The sequence below is a fragment of the Equus caballus genome, chromosome 21, assembly GCF_041296265.1.
Source record: "Equus caballus isolate H_3958 breed thoroughbred chromosome 21, TB-T2T, whole genome shotgun sequence".
NCBI lineage: Eukaryota > Metazoa > Chordata > Mammalia > Perissodactyla > Equidae > Equus > Equus caballus.
In genome coordinates, this window is record NC_091704.1 from 11,456,323 (window position 1) to 11,479,069 (window position 22,747).

Below are 22,747 nucleotides of genomic sequence, written 5' to 3' on the forward strand. Positions count from 1 at the left end.
AGCCTGCTGGAACTCCCCCGCACTGTGACCTCAAAACCCTCTTCCTCGAGCTGGGATGCCACCTCCGTCCCCTGCCGCCTGCCATACCCAGCACGGAAAGCCCAACATCAAGCCCCTCTCAAGAGCCTTCTCTCCAGCAGCTGGCCAGAATCCAGCCTGTCCCATTCCTGGGGGCTTCCTCTGGACCTCCCAAAGCCCCGGCCTTGGAGCAGCCAGTCCCACATGCTCCGGAGCCTGGGGACACTGGCATGGCGGGGGCCCAGCACAGGGTGTACACCCTCAGTGACTAGAATGGTGCTGACGTCCACTGTGGGCTACACTGAGCTGAAACACCAGGGTCAAGTCCTAGCCGGGAGCTGTGGCTCTCACGGCCTCCCCACCCACTAGTGAGTGCCCCCGTTCTGGTGGCAGGTGGGGGCTGGTTACCATGGCAGACTTCTTGGGCTTGGGGCTGGGGGAGAGCAGAGCGTGGCTCCGGGAGGGCTTCCGCACGTAGATCTTCCAGGTGGAGGAGTCGGGATTCTCAGCTGCGTAGCACCTCCACACCGTCTGAAACCAGCAGAAGGGAGAGGCTGTCCCCTGCTGAGCGCCGGACGGGGCCTCAGGCAGAGAAGTTGCAGCCCACCCCGAATCCTGCCCGTGCATCCCTCCTGGCAGGACAGCCAGGCATCCTGTGTGCCAGCCCCGCCTCTCCCCAGGCTCAGGGCATGGCCCCTCACCTCCCAGAGCCTATTCATGCCCTAGACAGCCTGGCTTGGCCCCTTCCTATGTCAGGCAGCTCATGGCCTGACACACTGACTGTCACTTGCAGCTCAGACACCACAGAGGGCTTCCCCTGTGAACCGCAATCCATCTGCCACCACCTCCACCCACCAGGCCCTCCTGCACTCAGGCCCCGCATAAGGCCCTGGAGATGCCTAGTTGTCTGCCTCCTCTCCAGGCATGCACGGCAAGTGCACAGGCAGGTGCAGAACTGGACAGCGGGGGTCCATCCAGTGAGGACGGGCTGCAGCAAAGAGGTTGGGGGGGCGCGACCAGGCAGAGTGTGAGGAGCAGGGCCCCTGGGGCTGGTGGGAGGAGAGACTGAATGGCCAGGAAGCAAGGCCCCTCTCAGAGACACAAGGCAGGGCCCACGGGTCCCAGCACCATCCTGCAGTTGGGAGGAGCCTCCGGATGGCACATGGGTCCATTCTAGAGGCGACTACCATGCAGGGGATGACCCAGAGGAGGAGATGCCATCGGCAGGGGACCTGAGGGGAGGCCGTGCCACATCTAGGTGGGCAGAGATGGGACAGTAGGGGGTGCCACGAGCTTCCTATGAGGATACATCCTGGGGGTCTTGTCACTGCTGGCGGCCATGGGAGTCTGAGAAGGACGAGGTAGGGACTGTGCTGGCACGCTGGCAGGGTTCCTGGGGTCAGTCATCTCACCCTTGTGATGGGAACCCAGGCAGACATGGCAGCCAGTGGGGGGCATGTGTAGCCCTCACATGCACCCAGGACAATCAGGAAAGGGCCACAGGCCCACTGCCACATCCATGCCAAGCTGCCTCCACATCCCACGGTCCCAAGCAGCCTGTGCATGTCCTACCCGCAAACACGACATCACCTGGCTGCCTCGTGCTTCCTTCCTTGGTTCACACCATGTGCGCTGACCTAGGCCCCAGCTCCAGTCTTTCTGCCGTGGGTACATCTGCACCCCCTGAACTCACCGGTAAACCTGCCTTCTAAGAGATGCTCATTCCCGAGGTGTGCGATTCCTGGGAGCAGCCCAGGGCTCCTCAGGACAGCCACCCGTGTTCCCGTCCTGCAGGCGGTCTGCCCATGGCAGGCTGGGCCGGTTTTACGGGCCTGATTTATGGTCTCCCCGAAAGGAGAAACTGTGGGGTCATAAAACTGGGCCTGAGAGGGGCCTGGCCCCTCAGCTTTATGGCGACTTTTATTTCCTTCCCGTCCAGGTATAATGTCCAGGCCCCAGACGGTGGGTTCCGGAAGGGCTTCAGAGGAGCGAGCAGAGACCCGGGCTGAGCCACGGCTCTTAGGCTGAACAACGGACAGCTGCCCACCCCTCATTGGGGCCCTGCCGGAGGCCCCTGGGGGGCATTCAGCTCTGGGTGCGCGGGGCGGGGGCCACATGTGCGCTGCTGCTGCCCCGCTAGGCAGAGGGCCCCACATCCACGGCCAGATACATGACGACGCCCATGCTCCAGAAGCCCCTGCCCGGCTGCTCCTCAGGCAGGCCCTGGGCCCACTTAGCCCCTGCAGGGGCCAGCGACTAAGACTCTCAGAGACAAGATTTTCAAATGGGTCTTGTGCGTTAGTCTTCGTTTGCATTAAAAGGGCTGCCCAGTTCTCTGGTGTGTTTTAGGAGCCTGGGGTCACAGACCAGAGCTGAGTGTCTGGGGGCTCAGGGCCACCTGCCTCCTCGCCCATCTCCAGAACCTTCCTTTCCCCACTGCTCTCAGGCTTTGCCTCCTCAGGTCCCCCAGCCCGGGAGCCTCTGGGAAGGTCTCCTTACAGCAACCTTGGGGTGAGGGGAGTGAGAAGCTGACTTGCCTGGCTCCTCACCAGGCAATGAGAGGCCTCAGGGCACATGGAGCCCCTTGCCCACCACCGAAGGCCTGGCACACTGAGCCACGGGCCCTGTGGGGGCAGCTGCTGGGTCTTCTGCAAGCTAAGCGGGCACTGTGAATGCAGAGTGCGGCCCGTGCTGTCAGATCGCTGGTCCTCACCTCCCGTCACCCAAGAGCATTGAGCCCCGTGGGTGCTGGGAGTGGCCCAGAAGGCACTGAGGCTTCACAGGCAGGGCCCTGACCCCTGTGGGGGAGGGCCACAGGGGGACCCATTGCTCCTCCCTTCCAGACTTGCCCCCATGCAGAGCAGGGGCGGCCATAGAAAGAGGAAGAAGATGAGGGAGAGAAATGACACCAAGGCTGGCCTCTGCAGCCAGGAGGTGAGGGGCCCAAAGAACCAGCCACACCAAATCCAGGACTGGCCAGGCCACCTCCTTGTCCCCCAGCCCAGCCTGCAGAATGTGACCCTCAGTGGGAGCTGCAGTGGATGGTGGTGGACTCCCCCGACTTCTGGGCCCACCCTACCAGCATTGCTGGATGGTTCCCGGCAGCAGAAGTTACGACAGGTGAGCACGTCTGTGCTGCGAATGTGGTTCTTCCATGTTCTGGAGAGATCTGAGCACACGGTCTCGGGAGCTTCATGGGTCGGTCACTTCAGGGCGGAGAGTGGTTCCTGACTGCCAGAATGGACGCTGGCTTGTATTTGCCCAGACGGACACAAGGCAACACGATGGCCATGTGGGAGGACAGCAACAAGGCCGCCGCGGTGGGTCACCTGAATGAGCGAGGCTGCCGCCGGAATCTGCCGGTTGAAGTGTTTCTGCCTCTGCTTCTGCTGCACCTTCAGGGCAAAGCCCGAGCCGAGGATCCCCTAGGAAGGGACAGAAACCAGGGCTCGGGTCACACAGGTGACCACTGGTCGGGCCTGGCCTGTAGAACGCAGGAGCTGGGGAGACAGGGTGGACACTGGGTCACTGGCTTGGGGAGGCCCGGCCCGCTTGGCACCGCAGGCCCCACAAACGAGGCTGGCACCTCTGGCTCAGTCAGTCTGCCTGGGCAGAAGGCAGCCCCATCCAAGGGGGCTGCTGCTGCCACCTCAGGATTGCCCCTGTGATAAAGAGGACTAGCTCATTGGGGAGGGAGCTCCCCACCTGCAGAGGAGATCAAGTCATATACCTACACTTGCACATGCATGTGCATATACACACACATACTATCCTATGTGATGTATTTACACATGCACATACACTACACACATATACTGGACAGCACACACATGCCTAGACACACACAATACACATATACACATATGCCATACATGTACTGCACAGAGACAGCACATATACACATCCATGATCTATAGACACACATACATATGCCAATACACACCCCATGTATACCTATGTGACACATATACACACATACACATGCACACACGTACACACACTATGTGGTCTATAACACACATGCTCATACTATGCACATACCACACATATACACGCATAACACACATGCCGACATACATACATAGTGAACTAGAGGATTCTAACACACACAGTCTATGATTTCTGGAAAGGACATGGATGGAAGCCCCTCCCAGGCAACAGCACAGGACCGCTCCCTCCCTCACCAGGCACATGGACCCCACCTCCGCGGTCATGTTGAAGCCACATTGGCACCTCCTCCCTACCCTCAGGGACCAAATAAGCTAGGCTGCACCCCACCGTCTGCCACGAAAGACCCAGCCATCACCATCAAACCATGCTAGGCTGCCTCCTACACTTGCTACAAAGGACCCCACTGGGGGTTGGGAACAGGAGGGCAGGTGGCTTCCAGAGGCCCTGTGGCAGGTGAGCTGGGTTCTGAATGTGCCGCGCCATGAGTGAGTCTGTTCACCGGGGGACCCCTAGCCAGCCCCAGAGTGTAGAGGAAAGCCAGAGAGCGGTGGAGATGCCACGCAACATGGAGCACCTACCGCCGGGAGTGCGAAGAACGAGATAGCGAAGATGGAGAAGCAGGAGGCAATGGTCTTCCCGACCCGCGTCTGGGGCACTTTGTCTCCATAGCCAATGGTGGTGACAGTGACCTGCAAGGAAGAGGGGCAGCAGTCAGCAGTCAAGGCCCCAGAAACTCAGGATGAGCATCTGTCCAGCCCGAACCCACCTCCACTCAAGACCTGCCACCTTGTGAATGGAGGCCAGGGAGACATCTCATCACCAGATGGCCAAGTGGCTTGGCCAGAGGACCAGTGCCAGAGCAGTGGACAGTTGTGTCTCCCAAACTTAACACTGCAAAGGAAGCACGTCCACCGGGCTGTGCACAGGAGCTCAGCACCAATGGAGGACCAGGGCCCGCCAGCCGGACAAGCAGGCCAGGAGGCCCACCCCATGGGAAGGCCAGGCATGGCCTCCCTGCTCCACCCGTCTGCCCCATCCCCAAGGAGGTCCACCACCCAGGCCACCGACGTCGCTCTGCGCCAGCCCTCAGAAGGCCGGAAGCTCCCACTGAGGCTGGTCCTCAACAAAATGCCAGGATGGGGATGACATGCCACTTCCTGGCGCCACTCCGGGCACCAGATGTTTCGTTTGTCCTTTTTTTTCTGAGAGAACCAGACGCAGTTCGATCCTTCTTCTCGGTGGGGGAGGTGTCCATCCAGGGTGTGGTGGGACAATGGGAGTGAGGGGCTGCTCCCACCCCGCCCCCACGCCCACACCAGGCTCGCTTCCTACTGGCATCTGAGGTTTGCTCTCTGGGGCCTCTGCCGGCTGCAAATGCCCCAGAGTCTGGGCTGTGGGGCTGCCTGCAGGGTGTTCAAGGTGCCAGCTCCGAGCCTGGCAAGGGGACTTGGGGTGGCCCAGAGTCACAGCTTATCCTGTCACACACTCACATCCACACACCAAGGCAGCAGTCACGGTGGTCCTGTGAGCAGGCAGCCTGGCTGGCACCCGCCTGCCCCATGGGCTTGCCAGCCTGGCTTCTCCTCTCCAGGGCCTCCAGTCCTGGCTAAGAACTGCCTCTGGCAGGCCCAGGAAGGTCTGTACGGTGCCCTCATTCCGTCCCCTGCCCCATGAGGCTGGCACAGGGCGTGGGGAGGCCATTTGACAGACTCTGACGGAAGACAAGGCCCAGAGAAGAAACAGTGAGTTCTACAGTGGTGACCACCCACTCACCCCAGCCCCCCAGAGCCCTGGGTCCTCGGGCCTCCCTGAGCTCTCCACCAGCCACTGAGGGCAGAGGGAGGGAGCAGAGAAGCCCAGTGGCCACAGCTGGGCAGGGACACACACATGTGCACATGGACAGAGACAGACAGGCACACACGAATCAGAATCACTTGAGCCACCCAGGAAAGGCCCGCGGGAAATGGGAGCCACGGAGGAGCCGGGCAGCAGGAAAGGGCGTGGCGCAGAAGACTGAGTTACACCAAGGGCAAGTCACTTCCTGGGGAGGTATGGCCACGTGGTGAGCTCCCATGAGCGGGGATATTACAGGCTGGCCGCTGCTGAGCCCCCCAGCCCGACCGTGCGTCTGTTTATGGTCCCCCTGCTTCTGAGAGCCATCTCCCACAAGTGCCCCCATGGAGCATTTCCCTGCCATGTCAGTGTCCCTCAAACACACATCCCACAGACAGACGCTGAGGGCACCGGGCCTCCTACTACTGGGCCTTTTAAAGGGATCCCCGAGCCTGTGCACGTGGGTGCACACTCACAAATGTGCTTCACACACGCGCGCTAAGACATGCAACAGCCTGATGTGCTCAGGCAGCAGCGTGGCACACACAATCACATGCATCTCAAACACACACAACACAACAAGGTCACATGAAGGGGGGCTGGCACACTCGTCAAGCCCAACTCTCTGGGCACGCTTAGGCCCAACAGCTTACACGCACACACAGGCATGCACCCCGGACCATGGCCTAGGCACCTGCAGGGTGCAGCAGGGGCCACGGGCAAGGCCACTGGCAGGCTGGCAGACAAAGGGGCCTGGGGAGCCCAGAGCCCCCAGAGGGCCTGCACCCCACACGTGAGGCCCGGGTGCATGGAACCAAGGCAGAGGGAGCTGCCAGCGGGGCGGGGCATCCAAGACACCACACCCAGCCCGCTCGTGGAAAGCACAGTCGTCTTTCATAAAATTATTTTATTTACATAATCATATGATGGGTTTCCTATTATTTTAACGAATGAATATAGAAACCTTTTTAAAATTTCTCAGTTTTATTTTCTAATGTGGTATCAATAGTTAAAACCCACATAAACAAAAGCTCTCTGGGGTCTTCAATAATTGTTAAGAGTGCAAAGGGGTCCCGAGACCCACAAGTTCAAGGATGGCGCCACGCGGGGAGTGAGAGGCAGGGTGGCCTCCGAGACGTGCAACCAGGGAGGCGCAGGAGGCGCTCCCACGGGGGGAGAGTTTAATGGGCGCCTGAAACTCAGGCCTCAAGACAAATAACATGTAACGTAACATTTTAAATTACCAAAATTAATGCAAAAAAACCCCCACGATGACTGGGAACCGGATGTAGGTGGGGGAGGGAAGGGGCTCACATGGAAGGCCCCGAGGGCAGAATGGAGCCTGCGCCCATCTCCCCCAGCAGACAAGAGCCCTGGAGGGGGGGACCCCCATCCGCGTCCCCTGGCCCCCATGCCTGGTCCCAAGCTGCCCAGGAGGTGCTGGCACTCCCTGCTGGCCGGGCGGTGGGCAGAAGTGGGAGAGCCCCGGGCCAGGTGTCCCCCAACCCCTCCGTGGAGGGCTAAAGCCCAGAGCTGGGAACCTCAGCCTCCCCTCTCAGACCCTGTCACAGACCCTCTTTGTCAAGTTAAAGACATCCTTTCAGCTCTTTGAGGAAATGGCCCATCCCCGCAGAGCTGTTTGTTTTTCCTGAATTCACAGACACAAGCAGCTCAGGAATGGGCTGTTTTATAGCTGCTGTGCTCAGAACTTGCCCTCGATGGCGGGCCATCCAGAATGCAGATCTGCACGTCCGTCCCCCAGGCCCACAAACTCGGGGAGACACAACCCAGCCGCTGCAGCACACACTCCCCCCGCCCGGTGCCGCCCGGGCCATGGCGCACACAGGCTGGCTCACATGAACCCATGGATGGCATCCTGCCCATGACAGGACCATGGAGGCGGGCGGGGGGGTGGGGGCAGCCAGGCCATCCTTGTCCTCCCGGGAGTGGGAGCTGGAGTATGTCCTGCACCGTTTGTGTCTCTCCTTTGTGTCTTCACTCACATTTTGAGGACAGGAGGCAGGAGAGAACCTTCCAGTTCCCCCCCACACACGTTCTGTCCTGAAAAGCTGGCACTGGCACCATTTTATTCTCTCCTTTGTAAACAGCCTTCCCTTCAAGGGAGATAAGGGCCTGCCCGGAAACCCCACCTCCACTGTGGAGGCCGTCAGCCTGCGGCCACCCCAGACCAGGCCCACCTGGAGATGTCATGGTTGTCCATCCAGAGGGAAAGGGCAAGAGGACGATGCCAACGCAGACACTTAGGGGCTCACATCACAGGTGGCACCTCTGATGGGCAAACTTGAGATGATGCCATGCGTTAGGCACCATCTTACAGAGGGGAAAACTGAGGCTGGGGGTCAGTCACTGTGCCTGAGATCTCCCCACTGGTAAGTGACCGAGCTGGCACTGAACCAAGGCCCACATGACCCCACAGGCCATGCCATGCCATGACGTCAGGAGGCCTGCAGAAGAAGCCTGAGGCTGGAGGCTGCTGCCCCGTCACAGGCCCAGGCCTTGCGCAGCCTCCGGCCACCGACCTGCCCGGACGAGGCTGCAAAGACAGAGCCAGGGAGAGGGCAGCCTTGGGGAGGAGAAGCGTGGACAGAGGGGCAGGCTGCTGAGAGGCAGGGCTGTCTCAGGGCAGCGAAGGAGGAGCAGCGGTCCTGGGCTCTTGTGCCCAGGGGACGCCCAGCCCCGGCTTGTCGTGGGGCTGCCCCAGGAGACCCCAGCCCAGCTGGTGGAAATTGGCCGTGAAGGGGGCAGACGCCGGTCCGCAGGGGCCGAGGGAGCAGCCCAGGCCAGCTTGCAAACTACGAGCAAAAACAAAAGCTGCCCCAGACCCCAAAATAAACCCACTTCCTTTCAGCAGGAAAAAGGAAATCGATGAACACAGATCCGTGCTGGCCCGGGGCTTCTCGTCCCTTGAGTTTATCTTCTCCCTCACAGCAACCTTGGATCCTGGGCCCGGTTGAGTACCGTGGCCCCGCTCAGCGTGGCTCACAGGCCCTAGCACCCCTACACGGGGATACGGACTACAAGGACTGATGAGAAGGGCCGTGCCCAGGGTCGTCCTGCAGAACCACTGGGTGGGGTCAGGACCTCCCTCACCCCTCCTCCTGAGCGGGAGCCCCAGACAGAGGCTGACATGACGCCGTGGACACCCTGGGTGCCGGCCAGGCCACGTCTACCCCGCAGAATGGCCAGGCTCAAGGACCCACATGTTGGATGCCCAGGCGACTCTGCCTTGAGAGCTCAGTTCAGATATCACCTCCTCAGGAGGCCCTCCTGGATTCCCAGGGCGGGCAGAGGAGGTCCTCCACGGACCCAGCAAATCTCTGTGTGCAGACCCCGACTGTGACTCCGAGAGCACAAGACCAGGACTGCCCAACCCCTGCTGTACCCTAGTGCCATGCAGAGCAGCCTGCAGCGACATGCCTGACATCACATCCAAAAGTAAAGAAATGTGCCCTCGTACCAAGAGCCAGCCTCGCCAAGAGGCCCGCGGCGTCCAAGGAACGTCTTCACAGCAACAGAAACAGCCGCTGCCTTCCCGGGATCACGGCCCACTCAGTGAGCCCCACAGTGGCCCTAGGAGGTTGACCTGTTGTCTCTCCCATTGTACAGATGGGGAAACTGAGGCACAGAGCAGTCATACGCTCTGCCCTGGCCCCAGAGCCAATGTGGTGGTGCAGCTGTCTTTGCACCCCAGGAAGCTGACTCCGTGGTCTGCCCTCCCCATCTCTGCCTCACTGACCTGCTCTGTCATTCATTCATGAGCCCCTGCCCTGCTGCCAGCCTTGCCCAGGCCCTGGGAAAGGGAATCAGACACACAAGGTCCCTGGGACGCTGGAGGGGCCGCTCTGTGAGGAAAGTGCTGCAGGCAGGTTGGGGGGGTGGGGAGGCAGGGGCAGAACAGGACCCTCAAGACTAGCAGGACTAAGAGTGTGATTGGATCATGGCAGCCATAAACACTTGAGTGTGAATTAGCTTGCTGTAGGGTCATCACCTGGTGTCTAGCTTTGGGGAGCACCAAGAGAACCACGGCTGGTAGCGGCCCTCTAAAATTTACTACAGCCTTTACTTTGTCCTCGTCCTCTCTGGGTGCCTGGCGCCCAAGGCTTTCTGTGTTCTCACGGACAACTCTCCAACAATCACGGAAGTAGGTACTCACACCCATTTTACAGATGAGCCCAGAGATGTTGGGTAACCTGCCCAGGGCCACATAGCTAGCTGGTCGGTGGTGAAGCTGGGACGCAGTACCACGTCTGACTCCAACCCCCAGCTCCTGACCACTACATTACCCCACTGCCTCCTGTTTCACTGCTTCCTGATGCTGACCATGTTTCTTCCCCTCAGGATGAAGCTGGAAAGTTCTTACCCTTGCTGACATGAGCTGAACCCCACCCCAGAGGAAACCAATTCTGTACACCACCCTCACGGGGCCTGCCTTGGCCATGTAAGAAATCCCCCCAGGTGTCGGTCAGTGGGCAGTAAGTACAGAGAGATGGACCTGCTTTGTGGACTCCTACTCATCCTGCAAAACCCAGCTGTAAAGGCCTTTCTCTGGCTGGGCTCCCAGAGCCTGCATTTCTCACGCCATACACTATAGTCTACAGAGGAAGGATCATACTGGGGTGGGCAGTGGCCTGGGGACAAGCAGACCCTCTGTTCTCTGCTGCCCAGCACTCCCAGGCCTTGTGCGGAGCTCCCGGCAGAGAAAGAGCCCTGGAACGGGTAGGGTCTGGGTGCTGGGGGGCTGGCCCACCATACCCAGGCCCACACAGCCTCAGTTTCCCCAGCTTCAGACGAGGTCCTGACACTGGCCCTACCCACTTGGCGGTGCTACCAGGGCTTACATAGGAATGTCTGGGAGGCCCTGTCCTCACCCAGGCCCCACTCAGCCCCTAGACCCCTCTGGCCTCCTCCTGCCAGGATGCCGTACAGCCTGGGAAGCCAGGACCCTCTGGAGTCGACGGCTAGGGAGAGAGGGGACAGGAGTCAGACTCTATTTTAGATGGTGGCTGAGACGCAGAGCCGGCTCCCAGCCTTTCACTCTCAATTCTAAATTTAGACGCAGGGGTAAACAGAGCCGGGCAGGCTTCTGATTTGAGAGACCCCCAGGCGCTAAACAGAGGAGCCCGTGTGTGCAAAACTGCCTTTCCCTCCACTCCGACTTTCATACAAACAAACGCAGTTTGTTCCAAGGGCAAAGAAAAAAGTCTTAAATCCTCCCCAAACACCTCAGCAGCCAGGTGTGGGGCGCCACATGTAGGGGAGCAGGGAGCCCTCACACCCGAATCAGGCGTCCCCACCCGGGGTGGGGGGACATCGGCCGCTGACCTGGCACCTTTGCTGGACAGAGTGGAAACTGAGGCTGTGAGAGGAGGGACCTTCTCATGAAGTCCACCTGGGCCACCCACCGTCCTGGGCTGAATGGCATCCCCCCGAAATTCTTGTCCACCTGGACCCTCAGTATACAAGCTTGTTTGGAAATAGGGCCTCTGTGGAGGTGATTAAGTTAAGGAACTCGAGTTGAGATCATCCGGGGTTACCCAGCTGGGCCCTAAATCCAACGACAAATGTCCTTATAAGAGACAGAAGATGTGGCCACAAGCCCAGGAGCACCTGGAGCCCCCAGAAGCCGGAAGAGGCAGGAAGTATGATCCCCTGGAGCCTCCAGAGGGAGTGTGGGCCTGCGACACCTCGATTTCAGGCTGTCCTCCAGAACTGGAAGAGAATACGTTTCTGTTGTTTAAAGCCCCCTAATCTGTGAGACTTCATTGCATCAGCCCCAGGAGACCCCAACACCCACTGTCCCGGGTGCCATGGACAGAACCGTTCTACGCACATCAACTCACTCATTCATTCACACAACAGACACCCACCGGCTGAGCCCAGATGCTGAGGACACCTGGGGCCACACCTATGGCACCCACAGCCCAAGGGGCTTGAGAGCGTCTCCACATGGCGGGTCCCCAGCAGGATTCGCCACCGCTCTCCAAAGGAAACCCAGTGGACGGCACTTCCCATACCCCAGCCGCCCAGACGCTCTATTTTAGGGTCCATCTCTGAGAAGCTGGGCTGGCTCCTGGCTGGCCCCTAGCCCAGGCCTGGGGAGGCGTGCAGACCCAGCAGAGATCGGATATGGCCCAGCTTCCAGCCCTCGCTCCCGTTAGGTGCCCTCTGGCAGCACCCCCCATTGAGCAGACCTCCTCCTCGGCCTGCTGAGGCCGGGGAGCCGTGGACAGTGTCGGGTAGGGGGGTGGCGTCACTCCCCCTTGGGGTGAAGGAAGCCAAGACAGAGGAGACAGAACAACTGCCGGGGCGCAGTTGCAGTTGGCAAACTGGCCCGAAGCCCCGATCGGGGCCGCCCCGGCTTGCGTTTCTTGGGCTCTGTTTGTCCGAGACACGCCAGGAACACAGCCCATAACTCAAGGCTCGGGCTGCTCCCGACCGGACAGCTGCAGGGGCAGCCGCTGCTATGAATGGGAGCCGTTTGCCCCGGAGCCCCGGCAGAGGGGGCCCAGGCGGCCCAGGGGCGCAGGGCCCGGCAGGAACAATGGCCAGGCCAGGGCCCGTGGTGACCGAGGCTGGGGCTGCAGCTGACGGCGCGGGCCGGGGCACCCGTGCCAAGCTGGGCACAAAGGGGCCGTTTTCCCGGCCGGCGGGCGGATGTTTGCACAGGTGTGGGAGTGGGAGCGCCCCGGCCGCGGCCAGGGGCAGGGAGCAGCCCGCGCCCTCAGCCCCGGGCGCCAGAGGCAGGGAGGGCAGCGCCGGCCGAGCCCGCTTATCAGCGCTGTGGCGGGCAGTGCCCCACGCGCCTCCTGCAGCGCGGCGGGTCCCTGGGAACCCTCCCGACTCTGGGTAGCCTGTTCCTACATGGGCCCTGCCTGTCGCTAGGACAGGACCCCTCCGCCAACCACGGGCAAGCTCCCTGCCGGGGACTGAGCCCGCCCACCCAAACCTGCTGGGGCCTGCCACGCCTGGGCTGCGGGGCACAAGCCTGCAGGAGGGCAGGCGGGCAGACAGAGCTGGAACCTGGGCCTTCCCCAACCCAGGAGCTTAGTCTTTGCCCTCCCTGAGCAGCCTGGCATGTTGGAAGCTTCCAGAAAACACGCTGACTCAGCCAACATCAAGAACCCCGCTGCGTGCCTGGCCTCACAGGGGTGGGGACGCAGAAACGGCAGGGGCATGTGCCTGCCCAGGGAGCCACAGAGTGGCATCCCGCCCCGCCGAAAAAAGTGGGGATGGGCCTCCCTCCTGGAGGAGGGCGGGGAGCCCCAGGAGAGAGCCTGGCCTGCCCCTTCTGGAAGGGAACGCATTGGGGACAGACACAGCTAGGGCCTGGCACAGCCGTTGTCCCCCACCCACTGCCCCTTCCACCCTGCGCTGCCCCCAAGGCCTCGGCGCTACCTCATGCAGGCTGCAACCCTCTCCTGCCCCAGCCGGAGTGAGCCTAGACATCAGCCAGCCTGCCCCCAGCTCAAAGGGACTCCCCCTCGGCCTTGCACAGCTTGTAACCAGGGCCAGTGCCCCACTGTTGTCACCCACGCCACCACTCCAGGCTCAGTTCTAGAGCGTCCTGGGGTACTAGCTCCTTGCACCCCGAGAGCATGTTGAAGGAGGTAGTGTTGCGTGTGCCCCACGGGACAGCCGGGGAGTTCCGGGGCCTGGCTGTGCCCCAGAGACAGCCCACACCCCTGCCTTCCCCTACAGCGAGCAGCCTTCCCAGGCTGCCTCAGGGCCCTGCACTTGCTGTTCCCCATCCCTGTGGGTGGTAAGCTGCCGGCCACCCTGCAGATAATTCCCAGGATCTGCCTCCTCTCCGTGAGGTCGGAGATGTGAGTGGCAGGTTTGGTGCCCTGAAAACTTGCTCCGCGGGCCCACAGTCCAGTGACGCCAGGTTCCCGCCAGCAGCGGCACCCACGTAGCACGCAGTCAGACCTCCTGCAGCTGGCTGAGGCCCCCGGACCATCCATGGCAAACCCGAGTGGTGTTCACCTTCTGCGGGATCATCTGCTTCTGCTTTCCATCCACCTCTCCTGCACAGTGGCAGCTCAGGGGAGCTAAGAGCCACCCAGCCTGGGTCCCAGCCACTTCCAAGCAGAAGCTGGGTGGTTGGTGGAGGGGGAGGGAGCACACCAGCCAGGCTCTGCCCTCAGCTCGCCCAAGGAGTCCCATCTTCGCAGCCAGGGGAGCCCCTGTGCCCCTGGTGCAGAACCCACACTTTTCTGGACTACTTTGCCTCTCAGGGCACAGCCCGCTCTGGCATTACTGCTGCCCAGGGCCAGCTACCAAATTCACAGGCATGGCGCATGTCACCACGTGGGAGACCTCCTCCATCGGAGGTCCTCCCACCTGTCCTGGGTGCCTTGTTTGAGACATAATGTCAAGCTCCTTGACACAGGGGCAGCTGTGGGGCCAGCACAGGCCCTCAGAGATGCAGGGCACACATCTGACCCCACCGTCCCACATCTGCACCCAGGGTGAAGGGCGGCCGGGGCCTCAGGGCCGGGGTACAGGCGAGGGGACAGGTAGCGGAGGACTCGGGCCCCGGTGGGGCGGGCAGAGCTGGGACCCAGCGTGAGCTGAGGCTCCAAGTGCCCCGCACCCACTCCAGCACCTCTGACTTCCCTCACAAACACAGGTTCAAAGACAAAAAGGTTAGGACGTCAAGTGTGCAGCCACCGAGGGTGCGGCCTTCTGAGTGCTGGCACTGTGCTTAGCCGCTGGCCCACCACACCTGGCCACAGCCAGCTTCAACCCCAAGCCTGCAGGAGGGGTTTTGAGCATTCGGGCAAGGAGTGCCCCTGTTGAGGCACGAAATCTTCAGAACCCAGAGCCCCCCAGCCCATGGGCAACGTCCTGCCCTCTGCTGTCTGTGGCCCTGCAGCCCCCACACTGGACAGCCCTGTCCGAAGTCCCAACTTACTACCCCCCACCAAAGGGCATCTGCATAGCTGCCAAACTCGACACGGCCCGACTCGTTCACGGCGTCCTTCTCGGCCAGGCACACGAAGTAAGAGGAGAAGATGAGGCCCAGGAAGCCAATGTACAAGGTGGTTATCAGCTCCTGGAAACAGAGCGAGCAGAGAAGGTGCCCGTCATCTGGGCTCCCGGGCATCCAGCGGCCTCTGCGAAAATGCCTGGCCAACATCACAGGCAGCGGGGGCCTGCCCAGCAGCAAGTTCCAACATTTACCAGAAAGTTCTACGTAAATTCCAGCATGTTTTACATGCAGACATCAGACTTCAAAATAACTATTTCTCACAACTCTTGTAAAAGGCCAGTGCTGGGTCCTGCCCCCAGGAGTGAGGCGGGCCCCCAGCCCTGGCCTGGACAGACGGTCTGGGCTTCACAGGCTCTGCTGCTGCGGCTCTCTGTCCTGCAAAGCCGTGGTGGGAGGAACGGCTAGGCCCTCTTGGAGGGGAGCAGGTGGGCCACCTCCACCCCCCCGGGGCTATTCTTGATCTGCCCAGTTCTAGATTTCTGAGTCTCCTGGACCTTTTTCCACCTTGCATTTCTGTCTTTTCATTTGCCCCATAGTCTCTTGTCCCCAGCTTGAAGGAACATCATTAGCCTGGCAGGCCAGGGATGCTGGCACCATTGGTATGGACAGAACGGCCCACCTGGCTTGGACTAGGGCTTGGCTGAGCCCCTGCACTGCACCCTGTCTGTCCCTATTCCAGGCCCCTGCACCTCCCCCGGACCACCCACCTGACGGTGGATGAAGACCACGGAGCCCAGCAGCCTCCAGGTGCCTCCCTGGCGGTCGACATGCAGCATTCTCAGGATCTGAAGGAATCAGATGCCCCTGCGAAAGAGAAGTCTCCATGCCCCGTCCAGACCACTCCACCCAGGCACCTCAAAGCCTGGCTCCGAACCTACCCACTCACCATTGTGCAACCCCCAACGCCCCTCACCCCCTTCCTCAAGCACAGGCTGAGGGCTAGGGGCAGACTGCTTCTGGGGGAGGCCCCGGGATCACCCCAGTTTACAGAAGAGCAGACTGAATCCTGGAAATGAACTAGTGCTCGTTCTGGGTCTGGAAGCCAGGCAGCCTAACTCAGCAGGGGCCCCAAGCCGGCCGCCCACCCCAGCACACCAGCCCGAAGCTCTCTCCCCTCCCAGCCAGGAGAGCTGCAGCCCAGCTGTACCTGATGGCTGAGGTGGCAAACACCTGCCCTTTGGAGCCCACGCAGAGGACAACCATGGAGGCCACAACCACAATGAGGTCTACGGGGGACAGTGTGACACCACCATCACCAGCCAGGCAGCTGGCTCAGGGCAAGGAGCCTGGCAGTTGGGTGGGACAGGGCCTGACAAAGGGGAGACAGAGATACCTTGGATGGGGAGACTCAGCCCTCTGTCTCGGGCACATGCAGAGCCCACCTGGCCCCAACGCCCTGGCCCCGGCTCACAGGCCACTGAGGGCAGCAGACACTGACGCCGTACTAAAGCACAGTCAAGACCCCCGCCCGTGATCAGCATCTGAGGACAGGGGACCCTGGTGTGGAGGCTGGCTCCCGTGCTGGGGGACTTGGGATGTCACCTTGCTGGCCTTGGGGTCCTGCCCCATTATAGGCAGGGTAGCCTGGGGGTCTCTCTCTCCTCACGGGTACCCTGCTTGCTGGTGCTCATGATAGGCGCCCGCCCCACAGAGCCCCCTTCCTGGGGATGGGGCCAGCCCTTGCCTGGGAACCTCGGGGTGAAGTTTCCGTGGGGGCAGGCATGACTCACCAATGATGGAAATGGGCTTCCGGGCAAAGCGCAGCCACCCCCAGATGCCCACGTACTTGCTGCGGCAGCCTGCTGACCAGAGGCGGACGGCGTACTCTGTCCCAAAGAACACCACCAGGACGATCTCCTGCGGGGCAAAGGGGCACGAGCTCACCACGCGGCCAGCCATGACACCTGTTCAGGCGGGGCTACTCCAATGGGCAGGCCCCCAATGTGGGAGCCTCTGTTGAGAGACGTCGCAAGAGCAGCCGGTCAGGGTCCTGGTCTGCATCGCCCCTCCGGAGAGGCCAGCGACCCAAGCCCAGGTTCCCTGCTGGTGGACACCAGTGAGGCCTGCTTCTCTTCAGACCAGGGCTTGACCATGCCCAAGGGGACATCCATGCCAGAGCTCAGGAGCAGCTCTGGGTCTTGTGCTCTCGTCTGGCCCCAAGAAATACGACATCTGAAGCCCACGTTCTCCAGCCAGCACTCATTTAAACCACTGAGTCCCCAGAGTGCAGGCCATACATCCCAATTAGGGGGTTGGAGAACATCTGTCCTCATGGACAATCCCTCTGTCACCTCACATGGCCACCATGCCACCAGGGACACAGTGTCCACCACTTGGCAGCCTTCAGTGGGGCGCAGGTGCAAGAGCTCCCTGGGGCAGGGGAGCTGGGTCACAGGAGAAAGCAGGGTCTCAGAGGGCGTCACAGTCCTAAAGGGAAGGGCAGGTACAATGTCACCTGTGAAATAATGCCCCCTAGAGGGCCTTCCCATGGCCCAGGCCTCCAGCAGAGACTGTTCCACAGATGAGCCCTATAGTCACGGCACTCTGGGGAGGTGAGGGGAAGCCAGAGAGCAAGGACCAACACCTGGTTTACGATGGACAGGCAGGTGGGTGGAAGGAGAGATGGAGGGACGGAGGAAGAAAGGGATGGGTAGATGGGCCAATGAGGATGGATAGCGTAAGAATTAATTCAAAAGGAAAGTGCTGTACACCAACCAATTGGATACCCGAGACGAAATGGACAAAATCTTAGAAACGCAAAACCTACCAAGACTAAATCATAAAGGAATAGACAATCTGGGGGCTGGCCCCATGGCACAGTGGTTAGGCAGCCCGAGTACGTGGGTTCAGATCCCAGGTGTGGACCTACACTACTCATCAGCTATGCTGTGGCAGCATCCCACATATAAAGTGGAGGAAATTGGCACAGATGTTAGCTCAGGCTAATCCTCCTCAAGCAAAAAAACCAAAAAAACCAATCTGAATGGACCCATAACTAATAAAGAGACTGAATCAGTAATCAAAAATCTCCCAGCAAAGAAAAGCCCAGAACCTAATGGCCTCACTGGTGAATTCTATCAAACATTTAAAGAAGAACCAATACCAATCTTTCTTAAACCTTTCCCAAAAAATTGAAAAGGAGAGAACATTTCCTAACTCGTTCTATGGGGCCAGCATGAGCCTGATACCAAAGCCAGACAAAGACATTACAAGAAAAGAAAACTACAGGCCAGTATCCATTATGAATATTGATGCAAAAATCCTTGGAGCCGGCCCCGTGGCCGAGTGGTTGCGTTCGCACGCTTCACTTCGGTGGCCCAGGGTTTCGCTGGTTCGAATCCTAGGTGCGGACATGGCACCACTCATCAGGCCACGCTGAGACAGTGTCCCACATGCCACGACTACTAGTACCCACAACTAAAAAAATATACAACTATGTACTGGGGGGATTTGGGGAGAAAAAGCAGAAAAAAAAAAAAAAAAGATTGGCAAGAGTTGTGAGCTTAGGTGCCAATCTTTAAAAAGTAAAAAAGTCCTCAACAGGATACTAGAAAACTCAATTCAGGACCATTTTAAAAGGAGTATACACCATGACCAAGTGAGATTTATTCCCGGAACGCAAAGAGGGTTCAACATACGAAAATCAATCAGTATAATACACCACATTAACAGAATGAAGGAAAAAAACCACATGATCTCAATCGATGCAGAAAAAGCATTTGACAAAATTCAATACCCTTTCATGATAAAAAAAAAAAGACCAGTAAACAAATTAGGAATAGAAAGAAATTACCTCCACATAATAAAAGCCATATATGAAAAACCCACAGTGAACATCATATCAATGGTGAAAGGCTGAAAGCTTCTCCTCTGAAGAACAAGGCTCTCACCACTTCTATCTGACATAGGACTGGAGGTTCTAGCCAGAGCAATTAGGCGAGAAAGAGAAATAAAGTCACCCAAATCACAAAGGAAGACGTAAAAGGATCTCTGTTTACAGATGATATGACCTTATGTGTAGAAAACCCTAAAGATGCCACAAAAAACGGTTCAATCTAACAAATGAATTCAGCAAAGCAGGATACAATGCCAATGCACAAAAATAAGTTGCATTTCTATATCAGTCACATTGTTTCTACAAACAATAAACAATCTGAAAAAGAAATCACAAAAACCGGGGTGGCCCCATGGTGCAGCAATTAAGTTCGCACGTTCCGCTTCTGCGGCCCAGGGTCCGCTGGTTCAGATCCCGGGTGCGGACATGGCACCGCTCATCAAGCCATGCTGTGGCAGGCGTCCCACATATAAAGTAGAGGAAGATGGGCACAGATGTTGGCTCAGGGCCAGTCTTCCTCGGGGGGGAAAAAAAGAAATTACAAAAACAATTCTGTTTAAACTAGCAACAAAAAGAATAAAATATTTATAAATTAACTAAGAAGGTGAAAGACTTGTACAATGGAAACTGAAAAATGTTGCTTAAAGACATGAAAGAAGACAAATCAGTAGAAACATATCCCATATTCATGGATTGGAAGACAGCGTTGTTCGGATGTCAACACTACCCAAAGTGATCTCAGACTCAAAGCAATTCCTCTTAAACTCAGGATGACGTGTTTTGCAGAAAAAGGAAAAAAGCCGTCTTAAATTCATATGGAATTTAAGGGACTTTGAATAGCCAAAACAGAATGTGGTGCATCCACTCAGCGGCATATTACAGAGTCTTGTAAAGGAAGGTGACTCTGCCACAAGCCACGCCGTGGATGAGCCTCGAGGACGTTGCACCGAGTGAAGTAAGCCGATCAGGCCTGCTTCCAGCCCCCTGCCCTGTCCTCCCCCCGGGAGCCTGGCCCTGGCAGGGGACTGCTGCTTCCACTGGGTGACAGTGGCAGGCCCTGCTCCCACGCCTGACCTCTGCCCTCCAGGGAGCCCACCATGAAGGGGTGGCCAGACACTGCTCGCTGGCTCCCAAGTGTCCTTAATTAGGATGAAATACTACTTATATCATCCAGCTTGTGTTTGGGGCAAGCTCAGTGGATAATGGGAGAAAATGTGGGAGAGTTCACCTCTTTCCTTTGCAAAAAAGCTCTCAGTTCATAATACTGAATCCATGCGGGGGGTGTGCATGGTTGGGGACACATGGGAGACGGCAGGAGAGCAAGGGAGTGTGGACACCTCAGGCTCTGTGGCCTCGTGGGGAGGGGGAGCACAGGGTCCTGATCCTACCTCTGTCCTCAGCTCCGAGGGCAGTGGCCTTGGCTGGGGGCTGGCTGAGCCCACCAGAGCAGGGGCCACATTCATCTGCCGAGCCCCCTCGCCCTGGGCCCAGAACTGTGCCTGCCCTGGTTGGCACTCGATATGGATCTACCGAATGAATGAATGAATGAATGAACAGATCACCAAGCAGGCTGAGAGCTCCCTGGTAACAAAGACTTTGTCCTGTTCATTTGTTTTCCCGAGAATCGGGCCCTGACACGTCTCGGCAGGTGTGACGATGATGAGCGCGGAGGTCCCAGCAGTGACAGGACGAGGATGGGGAGGGGCTGGCTTCCAGGGTTTGGCAATCATGAGAAGGGCCACAGAGCCACCAACCTCCGGGTCCCCGAAGCTGAGACATGGGCGCTGGTGTCCTTACGGAGGAGGGGTCATCTGACCACTAGTGGCCCCGAAGGGGACGAATAGCAGCCCCCGCAGAGCAGTCCCTGGAGCCTCCATCCCAGCTCTGGAGACCCAGGCGCCATGGGGCTGACAGATCACTGAGCAGCTGTTTTCTGCCTTCGGTGCCTTTGTTTATCACTTAAATACCTTCTTCAACTGCGTCCTAAGCAGGTTTGAAGCTACTTCTAACAGACCTTAGAAGAAATAATAACTCATAGGGACCGCTGTTGACGGCTGCATGTCCCCCCAAATTATCCTGGCCTCGCACTTCAGGAGAACCAGGCTGGGAGCTGAGAGCAACCCGTGCCCTCCCGGGTCCGGCACTTTGAGACCGCGGACGCCCCTTCTGGACAGCTGAAGTGTAGGAAGAATTTAAAACAACGCAAATCCCCAAATATTGTTTGGGTCTGGAATGCAGCTTGAGGCCCTGCCGGCCACGCGGGTGCTCCCGCGTCTGAGCCCCGGCCCAGGCCGGGCTGCGTTCATTGGGGTGGCACTGCGGGCACACTGGGAAGGGCAAGAAAACGCCCTGTTAGCGTCTCGAGGCCTGAGATGGGCGAATGAATGTTTGCTCGGAGATAAGATGATCTCTTCACCGTCAGCCTGGAGCACTAGGCAGGATGGCAGTTGAGTCAAGGCCACAGCGAGGACTTTGGGACTGGGCCCCGCTCGTTGGGACCCTGTAGCCCAGGCACTGCGAGGGGACAGATGTCCCGGGCAGCCTGGCCTGTCTCCATCTCTTGGAGCCATCTGTCCACCGACCTGGGCCCCGGGAGGGCTGGCAGACTGGCCTGAGGCTCTGAATCGGCAGAATTCTTTCACAAGAGGGGCCTTGGCCACCCCGGGCTGCGGGCTGCCACGGGGGCATTGACTGGGCTTGACCGTCCGTTTGTGGAGGCTGGGAGAGGAGCCGGGATAGGGCCTCAGCCAGCCTGTGGCGCCACCCCCGATTCAGGGGACAACATCCACAGTCCAAAGTGGGCTCGTGGAACGGCAGGGCCAGCCTCCAGCCTCAGTGGTCCAGACCCAGGAAGAGGGACCCCGGCTGCCCTCCACGCCCTGGGCTTTCTCTGCCCCACAGGGACAGGTCCGAGGCTCACCTGCCTTTGCAAACCAGGCCCTGAGCAAGCCCTGAAATGAACTAAAGGGGCACCACAGCCCCCCAGAGACTGCCAACTGCCGCCACCTCCCCCACGCTCCTGCTCAAGCCACCCCATGGCTCCCCACTGTCCACACAGTAGGGTCACGGTCTGAGGCCCCTTCTCATGGACTCAACCCAGCCCACCCTGAGAGCTTCCTACTGGCCCAAGGCACCACCCCCCCGATGCTCCTTCCCTGCCGCCCCCCAGTGTTCTGTGTCTGGGATATTCTTCTTCCGGTCCCTCCCCTCTACCCACCCCCTCGAGGGCCTCACGCCCTTCTCAGCCCAGCTCAGGCACCCCCAACCCGTCTGCGGAGCCACCACCCACCACACCTGTGGAGGCCAAGGACCTTCATTGGCTCCCCCACTGATAACGGAGACAGCCCAGAGGCCCCTCTCGGTGAGCAGCACGTGGTGCCTGCACCTCAGCTGGTATGTGCATGGGTCAAGGATGCAGGCCGGGAGGCTGGAACATGGACGGCGCATGGCCCTGAGTCTGCCCCGCAGAGGCAAGAAGAGGGGCCGTCAGGGATCTCTGCTGAGACCACAGTCAACCAGATGGACAAAGGGACCCCTCCCGCCCTGGCCACTGTCCCTCAGACAAAGCAAGGCCGCCTCCTGGCTGCAGCCAGCTTCACGGATGAGGGACTTCTGAGCCGGGCTGGGCACTGAGACTGGGGTACAAACTCAAGCATTTACCACCTGCCAGACGCTGGTCAGACACGCAGAGACAGGGACATCCAGGGTCCAAGCAGCCAACTAGCCCTCCACCCAAAGGCCTGAGTCCTTCCATGAGCTTTAGTCCAGGCTGACGCTGGGCTCCTCCTGTGTGTCCTACAACTTGTAGGCGCTCGGGTGGCTCTCAGCAGTGTTCTTTGCATGATTTAGAATTATTTTTAAAGACAGAGTTCCTAACAAACAACCCATTAAAAAATGGGTAAAGAACTTGAACAGGTATTTTTCCAGAGAAGACATACAAAGGGTCAACAAGCCCATGAAAAGATGCCCAACATCCTCAATGTCATGAGGAAAATGCAAATCAGCCTCAGAGAAACACTGCCTCACACCCATCAGGGCAGCTCCTATCAAAAGACAAAGTAAGTGTTGGCGAGGCTGGGAGAAACTGCACCGTTGGC

General features: G+C 59.1%; 1 protein-coding gene across 1 annotated transcript in view; it reads right to left on the reverse strand.

Annotated features, from left to right (window-relative positions):
* The window catches only part of LOC138919974 (potassium voltage-gated channel subfamily KQT member 1-like), a 106,689-nt gene that overhangs the window by 48,789 nt on the left and 35,153 nt on the right, over positions 1-22,747 (reverse strand). The window contains 7 exon segments of the mRNA XM_070246834.1: positions 427-549; positions 3,348-3,443; positions 4,548-4,658; positions 14,738-14,878; positions 15,523-15,619; positions 15,963-16,041; positions 16,546-16,672. Coding sequence (XP_070102935.1) covers positions 427-549; positions 3,348-3,443; positions 4,548-4,658; positions 14,738-14,878; positions 15,523-15,619; positions 15,963-16,041; positions 16,546-16,672 — 774 coding nt within the window.